Genomic DNA, 13,198 nt, shown 5'->3' with positions numbered 1-13,198 from the left:
GTACCGTGTCTGTTTCAGCCATGCAATGAGAAGTTCTTTAACTTTATTGCTGACCATCTGATCATCGTAGCTGGAGTTTTTATTGGTATTGCTGTTGTACTGGTAAGACTCACATATATTTTTAGTATTAACACTTTCCACCTTGCAAACCACCAGGACCAGGCCCCGTGTTTATAAACCTTAAAGTTTAGACTTTAATAAAGTCCAGACTTTAACGTCATGGCAAGCCATTCAAATAGCATTAGGTTAAAGTCTGGACTTTATTAAAGTGTCTAGACTTTAAGTTTTATAAGCACGGGCCCAGAAGTGTCAGCAGAATGAATAGTGCTATGAAACCCTACGGGTTAAAGGGTTATCATAACAGCTTGTTCTGAATGTGCAAGTAAAACCCTATGACATGACATGACATGGGTTATCATTCACTACCTTTATGGGTAAATGTAGTCATAGCTATGTCTCTATTCCGTGATTATGTGGATAATGACAAACAAGAGTGAATATGATACTTATGGAAAGTACATTCTATATTTTTCAGTTACAGTACATGAAATAAAATATACTGCAGTAAGTTCAGGTGAAAAATAAATAACCTGAATTTAAAACAAATCTTTTCGAGTAAATAATAGTGTAACCCAAACAAGTAAACCATAAAATATTTTATGTTTAAAATTCAATGATAGTGCATGTGTTGGGGAAAATACTCTTTTGTTTGAGCATGCACAGTTCAGCTTTGAAGGTCACTGCATGAAAAAATATAGATTTCAAAACTCTGCAAAGTAGATGAACAGTTTTATTAATATTTTTTAAAAGAAAATTTGAGTTTGTCACGAGCAGCCAGTTCAACTTTTTCTCTTTTTTTCATGATAACTAACAAAACCTGATGTGAATATAGATAGCAATATGTTCATACCAGTAAATATACTGAACCGCAAAAGAAACGCGACACATGTGTGGCTGAGAAAATATGTTTCAATTTATTAATATCAAAGATAAATTTTGAAAAATCTGATAAAGTCAATTTATTGGATGCACTTTGACCACAGTCTCTGGGTCGTTTGCCTGTGTTCAGGTAGTGGGGGGATCCAGCTCATCGAGATTGTAGGGAGTGACATGTTCAATACTGTGTATGTCCTCCCTGGGTGTTCAAAACGGCCATACACCGTCGGTACATGGAGTGCACGAGGCGGTTCACAAAAGCCATTGGCACCTGTGCCCACACCCTCAGGAAAGCTGCCTCCAGTTGCACACGAGTTGTCGGCCGTGGGACCACCTGGTTAAGCCGTCTCTGGATTTCATCCCACAGGTGTTCAATCGGGTTCAAATCAGGGCTGAGAGCCGGCCACGGCATGGTTCTGATGTTGTGCTGACGCAGGAAGTCCATGGTGATCCTGGCCGTGTGGGGGCGAGCATTATCCTGCTGGAACATGTGGTTATGGTGACGCGTGAAGAAGGGCACTATGTGAGGTGTTAGAATCTGGTCAACGTAGCGCTGCGCTGTGATGCCATTCCCTCTGCCTGCACCAACATTTTGGAACAAATGGGGCCCAATTCTCTGATTCAGGCCTATAGCACCCCAAACCATGATGCTTTGGCCACCCCACGGGTCTCTCTCCAGGACACATGCGTCTCTGTAGCGTTCACCCCTCCTACGCCACACCCTCACTCTGCCATCCGAGTTGGAAACGCAATACCGGCTCTCGTCAGAGAAGACTATCAACCTCCATTGTTGATGCCGCCAATGTTGGTGCTGTGTAGCCCACTGTAGTCGTGTCTGACGGTGGCGGGCGGTGAGGACAGGTCCTCGAGCGGGACGTCGGCAAAACAGGTTGTTGGCGGCCAGTCGACGTCGTACCGTGTCGTCACTGATGGGTCGCTGTCCAGTGCCAATGGTCGCGTGAGCTGTCATGCTGGCTGTTCTGAAGCGATCATGGAGGTGTTGCCGGTTGATGTAGCGGTCCTGCCTGGGCATGGTCACCCGGGGGCGCCCGCTGCGGTGACTGTCTGCAGTGCTGTTGGTGTTGATGTACCGCTGCTGTAGACGATGGATGGTGCTGACATGAACATTGTAAGCGTTAGCAACAACCAGGGCACGCTGGCCGGCTTGCAATCGGCCGATAGCTTGTTCTCTCTGCGCTGCTGACAATCGGGTCATACCTGATGCGTGCAAATTACGAATGCCAGGAACGCGGTTCATATTTCGTGCATTTCGGTTTTCATGACAATTGTTTGCGACTGCCACCCACGGCCTTCGAGACAGGTGCGTTTTGGCGTGTCGTTTCATGGAAAGTTGAAAGGGTACCTGCAATTTGGGTCTCAGTCATAAACCAGCATGTCTTGTAATATTGACAGTTACATCCCCGAAATAAATTGTTATAATTTACCATATAGAAATGACATTTAAAAATCTCGCGTTTCTTTTGCGGTTCAGTATAGTTTGTGAAATATCACTTTTCTAATGAACTTATTCTAAATTAAAACAAATTATACACTCAAAATTATTTACAATTTGTTCTGAATGGATTATGTCTACAGTTCGCTCAGTAGGGGTAGAAAAACAGAAGTCAAAGCCCTCATCCACAGTATCAAGAAATTAACGATATCAATCCCATAATTACTGACGTACAGTCTCACACAGATGTTGGGGGGGGGGGAAGACCCTTGTTCCCAGTCTGGGACCAGTTCTCAATCTCTGAGACTGAAATTATTTATAAAAAAAAACCTCTCTGTATAAGGCATGACTTATCTAGTAGTGAACTAAATTTGAGCTCATATACCATGTGTTCCCATATTTCTTTCCATCAGTCAGGGTTTCTAGATTGTGGTGGCCCCACTCCCATGGCTAGTGATATTCAATGTTGGGCTAGTAAACAACTACTATTACTATTCCTTGACGGCTAGTGAAAAACAAAATTGTCAAATGTTACTGTTAAGTCTATTTTGTAAATATGAATATCCTGACCCCACCTCAACCCCCAATGTTAGTGTTTTTAAGCTCTATTTCACTCTTTAGGTGACCTATCGGATGTATTAACTTAAAGTGAATATTTAATCATGGCTAGTAAATCACTGATCCCATGGATAATGGATTTAGAATGAATTCTAGAAGCACTGCATCAGTATATACATGTATGCTCTTTACATCTACCAAGTACAGCTGCTTAGGCAACTGCTACGACTTGTACTGTTATGACTACAAAATGATAAGTATGCCTCTTACAGCTACTACACATGAGTTATTTCATTTTCATTTGAATTTATTTCCATGCTTATATCCAATTATGGTTCAAGCACGCTTTCCTGGGCACACACACCTCAGCTATCGGGGCTGTCTGTCCAGGACAGTGGGTTAGTTGTTAGTGGTTAGTGAGAGAAGAGGCTGTAGTGGTCTTACACCTACCCATTGAGTCATTAAAACTTGCTCTGGGTGGGAGCCGGTACCAGGCTGCGAACCCTATACCTACCAGCCTTATATCCGATGGCTTAACCATGACACCACGAAGCCGGTGTGTGCAGCTGTTGCTACTGCTACTACTTATACTGCTACTATTACAAGTTAATACATTTTGTTTTCTTCTCTTTAGATTCTTGGAATGATCTTCGCAATGGTGTTGTGCTGTGCCATCCGAGACACAACGTAAGTTGGGTTTGATTGTTTCTCTTGGGTTCACCCATTGCTGCAACAAAATACGTTTGAATTTACAACAGATGTCTGTGATGGGAAAAACAACAAAGTATGAATTAACTACATGTTTCTAATGTGTTTGTAAATACACAGGGGGGGAAAACCCTATTATGTTGAACTTTACCCCACCATTAATTATGTTTATTGAAGATCCATTTTTTCTTCAAAATGCATGCCTCCTCCCACGCCCCAAACCCCATCCTAGTAGCATATCCCCTAGTGTAAACAATGTATTCTTTTGATCATGTGTATAAAATATTGGCAGTGGTTAATAGTTTATATATTCCTAAGCATAATTGCATTTAAAAAGGGTCCACGTCTGCAGTACCAAATCATACATGAAAACATGTTTATTTTTGTTGTTTTCTTTTTCTCCAAGTTGAACGATAACCTGTATATAGTAACTACCTGTGAGGAGTTGGGCTGTTTTTGTACATAATTTTTCATATAAAGATTGTAATGCATACAATACTTGAAAATGTAAAGTATGTGAAGTTTGGGCCTTTATTGACCAAAGAATTCTCCTTTACTTATTGTGCATTGCAAGCACCTTCCACAGTAGGTCAGTGGTAAGGAGCTCGCTTGATGTGGGTTCGGTCTAGGATCCAGGGCTAGCTCTGCCATTCGCCAACTGCGAATTATAAGCACAACTGGTGAATTTAATTTTAATTTGGCGGAATAATTTTACATAATGATTGACAGTTTCTTTAAAATAATGGTATGTTTCAGCAATTTTGTTTAGATAATATGGTGAAATATTTTGTATACCTAGAGCTAGCCCTGGCCGATGGATCCACGTCAGTGGGCCCATTGTTATATTGCTCATTCCGGCCAGTGTTCCACAACTGGAGTACTATCCTGTCTATGGGATAGTGCATATAAAAGATCCCTTGTTGCTAATTAATTGAAAAGAGTAGCCCATGGAGTGGCCTCAGCTATCTCTGTGGTCCATAACGATGTCTGACACAATATAACCATAATTAAAATGTGTTGACAGTGTCATTAAATAAAACACTTCTTTCTTTCTTTTTTCCCACAATCACATTACTCATTGTATACCGTTCATATGATATATACAAATAGTAACACTCTTTTTTGTGATCTTTTGCATATATAAGTGAGTTTATATTTCTTATTTTTAATTCTTAATTATTTCATAACTATTTGTCACATGTGTAATAATTATAATTTAAATGATTGAAAATTCTTACTAAAAAGTTATTCGAGTAAAGTTAAAGTTTGTGTTATTTAATAACACCACTAGAGCATATTGATTTATTAATCATTGACTATTGGATGTCAAACATTTGGTAATTTTGACATATAGTCACAGAGAGGAAAGTCGCTACATTTTTCCATTAGTAGCAAGGGATAGATTGCACAAACCACAACCTTCGATATACCAGTCATGGTACATTGGCTAAAAAGTTATTAATATTAATTCTTACAGAAAAGTTATTTGATAAAGTTATTAATATTAAAAAATGGCCTGTCTTCAATGTGGTTATTATTTTGTTGTTGTAATTTACCTTTGTTGTGTTTTTTGTTTGTTTATATGTGTGTTTCAGCATAAATTAATCAAACATTTTTAAGGGGTGAGACGTAGCCCAGTGGTAAAGCACTCGCTTGATGCGTGGTTGGTTTGGAATCTAACGCCGTCGGTGAGACGTAGCCCAGTGGTAAAGCACTCGCTTGATGCGTGGTTGGTTTGGAATCTAACGCCGTCGGTGAGACGTGGCCCAGTGGTAAAGCACTCGCTTGATGCGTGGTTGGTTTGGGAATCTAACGCCGTCGGTGAGACGTGGCCCAGTGGTAAAGCACTCGCTTGATGCGTGGTTGGTTTGGAATCTAACGCCGTCGGTGAGACGTGGCCCAGTGGTAAAGCACTCGCTTGATGCGTGGTTGGTTTGGAATCTAACGCCGTCGGTGAGACGTGGCCCAGTGGTAAAGCACTCGCTTGATGCGTGGTTGGTTTGGAATCTAACGCCGTCGGTGAGACGTGGCCCAGTGGTAAAGCACTCGCTTGATGCGTGGTTGGTTTGGAATCTAACGCCGTCGGTGAGACGTGGCCCAGTGGTAAAGCACTCGCTTGATGCGTGGTTGGTTTGGAATCTAACGCCGTCGGTGAGACGTGGCCCAGTGGTAAAGCACTCGCTTGATGCGTGGTTGGTTTGGGAATCTAACGCCGTCGGTGAGACGTGGCCCAGTGGTAAAGCACTCGCTTGATGCGTGGTTGGTTAGGAATCTAACGCCGTCGGTGAGACGTGGCCCAGTGGTAAAGCACTCGCTTGATGCGTGGTTGGTTTGGGATCTAACGCCGTCGGTGAGACGTGGCCCAGTGGTAAAGCACTCGCTTGATGCGTGGTTGGTTTGGGATCTAACGCCGTCGGTGAGACGTGGCCCAGTGGTAAAGCACTCGCTTGATGCGTGGTTGGTTTGGAATCTAACGCCGTCGGTGAGATGTGGCCCAGTGGTAAAGCACTCGCTTGATGCGTGGTTGGTTTGGAATCTAACGCCGTCGGTGAGACGTGGCCCAGTGGTAAAGCACTCGCTTGATGCGTGGTTGGTTTGGGATCTAACGCCGTCGGTGAGACGTGGCCCAGTGGTAAAGCACTCGCTTGATGCGTGGTTGGTTTGGGATCTAACGCCGTCGGTGAGACGTAGCCCAGTGGTAAAGCACTCGCTTGATGCGTGGTTGGTTTGGAATCTAACGCCGTCGGTGAGACGTGGCCCAGTGGTAAAGCACTCGCTTGATGCGTGGTTGGTTTGGGATCTAACGCCGTCAGTGGGCCCATTAGGCTATTTTTCGTTCCAGCCAATGCACCACAACTGGCATATCAAAGGCTGTAGTATGTACTACCCTGTCTGTGGGATGGTGCATATAAAAGATCCCTTTCTGTTAATCGAAAAGAGTAGCCCATGAAGTGGTGACAGAGGGTTTCCTCTCTCAATATCTGTGTGGTCCTTAACCATATTTCTGACACCATATAAATAAATAAAATGTGTTGAGTGCGTCATTAAATAAAATATTTCCTTCCTTCAAAAGTTTTTATGATTTTTTTAATAATAATTTTATTGTTCTTGTGTTTTAGGGTGTAGGAAAATGGACGATATATTCTGTTGAAGCTTTGCTTGTCCATTAGATGTGCGTCAGAATTGGATGAAACCGAGTTTCAAGAAATGTATTTAGTGTTCGACTGTCATCTTATTGTGCACATGCCCTTGTTTGTGTTAAATACTGTACTAGAATGTTGATTTTGGATTTCATTTTGAAACAAAGCAATCTTAGCTATGAAAAATAAATTGAAGATGTGTACAACATTTTTTTATAATGATAGTTATCTAAATCATTTGATAGATTTTTTATTAATTATATTCTTTTGTTGTTTTACACTTGTTTTTATTTATGAATTTAAAATTAGAACATTTAAATATTGACTTAATAAATCAGAACTCAATGAAGGAAGGACAATGAGACCGATTATGTAATACAGCATAATTCCAATATGATTGTCTCGATGAATCTGTATGTTGATGTTCTAATTTTAAATTCTAGAAAAATTAAGTAATAAATAACAAATGTTTAATATATAGGTGTTTTCATATTGTACCTTTGTATATAATTGTATTCACATATACATATATTCGAAATTTGCTAGTGATACCAGGAACGTTTTGGAAAGAACTGACAAGGGCAAAATGGAGTAAATAGCAGTTTCCTTTAAACCTTTCAACCATGTAGACAGCTTTAGGTCCATCAACTTTAACAAAATGGAGTGTAATGTAAAGAAATCTAGTGGTGAAAGGGTTAACAGGGCTGTGATAATGTGTTTATGATCAATCAAAAGTACGAACAAAAGAAACTGCTCACGATGGTGCTGGTTTACATTGAGCCATCACTGTTCTTATTAATAAGAGATGGAATATAAAGAGTTATTCATCATTTTATTACTAAGCGGTTTAGTTTGTCCCACTTCTCTTTTGTATGAAAATATTATCTATATGGCAAGGTTTTAAAATCACAAATGTTAAGTTGTCTATTAAGAAAACCGGGTATTGCTCTTGCTTTGTTTGAACAGATTTACCTCCCTTGCCTTATTACTTTAGAAAAGGTTAAAATGTTGAAATATTTATTTTACAGTATGCATCATTTGAGAAAGAACATTTTAAAAACTTGTTTTATATATGGTGCATATTTTAAAATTTGAAATAAATGTTTGTTCTATTGATTTGATTGTAATTAAAAGTTTTTAAAAAAGTTAAAAAATAAAAATAAAGTACATAATATGTATTTATATTTAACTTAATTTGTTATTGAGTTTTTATCAAAAAAAGTAATGAAAGTTAATTTTGAATAAAAACTGAAATATTGGTAGTTACATTTAGTGATGGACGGCAGCTATATAGACAGTGTTGAACTATTTAATGCTAATAAATAATTGTAAATATCTTTTAACTATGTATATGTATAGTTTTGTAATTCTGTGCTTTTGCTGAATAAATCTCTCCATTCCTACAATATTTTAGACACCTCCTATTGAATCTAACGTCAAAATGTAGGAATGGAGGGTAATATATAATGTATGTTATTGTTTATATATGTAGTTTCGTAGAGACATCTTGTTGTGTTAGAAATAGTTGTCTAGAGAATGGAATTCTTATTTCAAACCAAGTGCATTAACCAGAACCAAAGTGGCCAAGTGTTTGGGTGATGTTTGCTCAAAACTTGAATCAGTTTATAAATGTTTGCTTGCTGGTAGTAGCTATGTTGGTATAAAATGCTCATGTGTAATTTCCCCATTGTCCATTTCAGTGAAGTTTGGCTTCTGGTGTCGAGGCTCAGTTGCTAAAACTCTGACGGGTAGTATTATTTTATTTGGAATTTTTCATTTACTAATTTCTGGCTTTCTAGTGTGTGTACACAAAGTTAGCACCATACTCCCCATGTACATCAGCTAGTTTGGTCTACATTTTGAAATATTTTATTCTTACATGTATAAATCCCTGAATATCCCAACAGGTAAGAGCGGCCAATCAAACATATGCATGTAGATGACAAAACAGGTGGTTGTTGCTGACAATTAAGCTGTTTGATTTACATGTCTCTTCTAAAAGTATCACCTCCCCCCCCCCCACTCACACACACACACCTTCCTTAACCTCCAGGCCCCCCAAATCAGCCGCTGTACCTACTCCCCTACTCATCCTTCCACTCAATAGCACAGGTATCCTTGAATAGAAAAACACATTGCTTAAAGGACCATGTTTCTTACACATTCGTTCACACTTGCCAAGGTTTATTTCAAGGATGGTGCATCTTCTATTCAAAGTCTTGCAGCTGCTTTAGACCTTTGTGTCGAGGCTGCATAAACACATTTTGAATATTGTATCCAACTTGGCCATTTTGACATCCTAGGTTATTGTCAGGCATGAGCATTGATTACCAACACTTCTACATATACATGAGATTAGAAACAGTAATTTTAGTAGAAAAGTTGAATTGCTTCATTATTGGATGAGTTTATTTTAATCACATTAGGTTTGCAGAGTTGACATTTTATACATATTTATTACAATTAATCAATGATGTTGTGCAAATTGAAAACAAACTTAATGTTGTTCTTTTATCTAATATATGACATTTCGGGTACATTACTGTTAAATATTCTTTGCTAACAGAAATACATATATTCCTTGAATAATATATATTTTACAATATCATAAATATCCCAGTCTTTTACTTATACTTGCAGAGAAAATTAGTCCAAGGTTCTTGAAGCCAAATTAATGGGCTCTGTTAAATGAATTATATTTTTATCCCCATTTAGATTAAAGCACAAATATATTTACTCTTAACACATCAGCAAAAACCAAACACTATCTTATGCTTTTTCACTCCGAGGTTAAAGCCATTGCCAAGTTAGGTTTGGTTTTAGTTTTGGATGAGCTATAACAAACACCAGGATGACCAGAATTCTGAATTTGCCAAAATTGATCATTTAAATGAAAAAAATTGTTAAGTAATGTTAAACTTAACCGTGAAAAACAAAGTAACAGCGTATCATTTACACTACATAATAACTAAGATCCACTTATTTAATATGCGCTCTGCCACAAGTCATGCAAATCAGTGTGGTAGGTTCAAATCATGCTAGTTACAAATCAGTGTGGTAAGTTCAAATCCTGCCAGTTACAAATCAGTGTTATAGGTTCAAATCCTGCCAGTTGCAAATCAGTGTGGTAGGTTCAAATCCTGCCAGTTGCCATTGTGTGTGTTTAAATTTAAAAAAAAAATGTGTTTAATGTAAAATAGAGCCTTTAATTTTGGTGCCAATACTGGTGACTGGTTTTCATTTAATGCATATGTATGATAACCAATCATTAATTAATACAACATGTTAATACTGCATCTCTGTAACACTCATTTTTGTATATTATTGCATCATCTGTATTATTGATCAGTTTATGTTAATGGTTGTGCATGTCTGTAGATCTATACTATATATTTGTTCTTTAAATACATGTCAGAGTGTTTTTTGTTTTTTCGCTTAGATATTGATTAGAATGAAACACTGGAGTGCAATAATGTTACCCCTCTTTTTATATTACATTGTTGCAAGTCTTGGGAGAAAATATCAGATACCAACTTTTTGATAGTGAAAACAGGGAGAGGTTATATTTTAATCTAAATTGAATGTATTTTTATCATGTACATGTAAAAAGATTTTTTATAAACATTTTTGAAACAAAAAGTTCCACAAAAAAACAAACATGATAAAAATAAATTAAAATGTTTCATACCATGATACATTTTGAGATAAATAAAAGATCTATATAACAGTATGTTATCACCCAGTCATTTATTTGTTTTAGACCAAACACTGGCCTCCGAGATTATATATTTGTTTTTTTTATTGGTGAAATACACATGTATGATGGAATTATTTTTCTCACCTGATTTTGAATTTACCCATTTGCAACAATGTTGAATACTGGGAAAGTGGTGCTTTCTAATAAGCATTTGTGAATTATGCTTTAAAAAAGTTACTTTCACATACACATGTATAACTAACTACAAATCTATTTTATTCAAAATCATACCTGTGATAAAAAAATGTCCCACAGATATTTTGACAAAGTTCTTTGATGAGCACAAATCAGAACAAAAAATTATGTATCAGTAATATGTATTTTCATGAAAACCCCCCAAACAAAACAAATTATGCATTTATTTTGGAAATGTAATTATAAAGGACAAGAATATATCTTTAATTATCCCGCTACACTTTCATCAATACCTGTTAGATGTATATTATTTACAGGAGCGTTGGAAGCAATTAAAAGTTGGTACGTCCATGAAAGCAATGTATACGATGAGATCTATACTGCGCCATAGGCAGAGAGAGAAAAAAAACACCGTCCCTAGCCCAAAAATGGTACGACCGTGGCAGTACCGGCCGTACCACGTCTGACGCCCCTGATTTAACCATTTGACAGATTTCGTCCATTGCCGCCGCTACCAGGCGCTATGTTCCAGAAATTTAGCAGGGAAGGATGGGATATCTAGACTGGGGAGCGCAGTTTATAGGGAAGGGGGTTAAGTTATGCTCTTCTGGTAAATATATTGAAGAAAAGAACATTTACTTTAGCAAAGGGAGGGTTCCAACCCCAGCCCCCCAAACCCTCTTCCCGGCTATAATATCTGAGGAATCTTTTCTGTTTTACTTTCCCTCAGTGAGGATTGATCCTAGGATCCACTGCACCTCAGGCAAGTGTTCTACCACTGAATGGAGTTAACATGTTGATGATGTGTATGCAGAAACAATATAGACAGTACCCCTTTCCCTGAATGGTGTTTCTTACTGTACAAACTATAGCACTTCGTCCACCTGTTGCTTTATTTTTTTAATAAGATTTGGTAATTTTGCACACCATAAATGCTGTAACCTTTTTGTAGCCAAATTTTGTATATTTTGAAAAAAAAAGCAAAAAACAACTTTTATATGAACTTTTAAAACAGACTGCCTGTTGGGTTCAGTGTATTATGTACTAGTATTGAACAGAACGTACATGCAATGATAAACAGTTTGGTGTAAACTGAATTGCACTTTGACAGTCACTGCTGAAAAGAATAGCTATTTATTGAAAGTTTTGGAGGAATACATGTATATTTGACTGAAATCATTATAATTATTAATGTCCATCATAGATCAATTGAATTACAATTTGAACTTGAACTCGTAAATCTCATCCAATCTTTCAAAGTGTTTAAGACAACTTAGATATACTGTGATATTGAGAATCCTGATAGGAAAGGCAATTTAAACTGTAGTAATTTGTTATGTAACATGAAGTTGTTTGTCAACAGTATATGAGAGGAAACATCCTATCACCACATAGGCTACAACTGTCAAATGACAATAGATATTGGTTTATGCATTTATGCATGGGCCACCACGATTTTGATATATCACTATTGGGGAACAGAGACCTCTAAGATGACTGATGCTACAACAAGTGTGCTATACTACTGAGCTACATCCTGCTCCTCCGGCATCCGAGACAACCCCACTATTTGCTCTTTATTGGTGTTTTGGTGAAAATGAACTATGGTACATTTAGACAGTTCCAGCATAAAGGCTTTTTAACAGTTCTTCATTAGTGCATGCCAACACTTTTGTGATATACCACATTTGGTTCATCATCATGATATCCTAATTTCGAACTGAAAGGTAGTTAATGAGGATGTCACAGATGTCTCATTTACCCATTTAAATCATTTATACGACCCTGTAGTCACGAGATGAGTTTAAAATTCGGAAAACTCTGGGTTGCATTGTACCTCTGCATGATCGTTCAGAAAAAGAAACAAAGCTGGGCATCCCTTACCCTTCCTTTGCAATTTGCAAGCAAAAACATTGTTTTAGCTTCTTTACTTACATTGTCCGTCCGTACGTAAATGAAGTGACATTCCTAAAACATTGGTTATTTCGTGGGTCAGATGAGGGGTACTTGTGGTGGTTTTACATCACATGGTTTCTACTTTATTGTTCATGATGCATGTGAGGTTACTAACTATTCGGGCCACAGTATTCTACTGAATCCAACAGGCCGTCTGTTGTTGTGTAAACCTGTGACTTGTCAACCTTATTATGCTTGTCGATATGCTATGGTTTTATAATAAACGATTTCTTCTCATCATGTCTAGCTTTGTTCTTCACATCTGGTGTGACCAACTGAAAATAAAGACATTTTTTGTTCAATGACACCTCGGCAACTGTAGACATTGGTGTCTATCAGAGAGAGAGAGAGAGAGAGAGAGAGAGAGAGAGAGAGAGAGAGAGAGAGAGACAGAGAGAGACAGACAGACAGACAGACAGACAGACAGAGTTTGTGTGAGAGAGTCCGTGAATATAAATATTGAACATGCAGCAATAGGGCCTACACGAGTCCAAAATATTGACTTGAGTACCCGAGGGTCAAACTCGACCTGGACCAGAGTACCCGACACTAGAT

The 13,198-nt window shown here is 38.1% G+C and overlaps 1 protein-coding gene across 1 annotated transcript in view; it reads left to right on the top strand.

Moving 5' to 3' along the window:
• The window catches only part of LOC121380871 (CD9 antigen-like), a 75,974-nt gene extending 63,094 nt beyond the window's left edge, over positions 1-12,880 (top strand). The window contains exons 6-8 of the mRNA XM_041509876.1: positions 19-102; positions 3,582-3,634; positions 6,775-12,880. Of these exons, the coding sequence (XP_041365810.1) occupies positions 19-102; positions 3,582-3,634; positions 6,775-6,781 (144 nt within the window). The 3' untranslated portion in view covers positions 6,782-12,880. The remainder of the gene's footprint in view (positions 1-18; positions 103-3,581; positions 3,635-6,774) is intronic.
• The last annotated feature ends 318 nt before the right edge of the window (positions 12,881-13,198 follow it).

Source organism: Gigantopelta aegis, chromosome 9 (genome assembly GCF_016097555.1).
Source record: "Gigantopelta aegis isolate Gae_Host chromosome 9, Gae_host_genome, whole genome shotgun sequence".
NCBI classification, from domain to species: Eukaryota; Metazoa; Mollusca; class Gastropoda; order Neomphalida; family Peltospiridae; genus Gigantopelta; species Gigantopelta aegis.
Note: the sequence above shows the minus strand (reverse complement) of the source record. Positions and strands in the feature narration are given on the sequence as shown.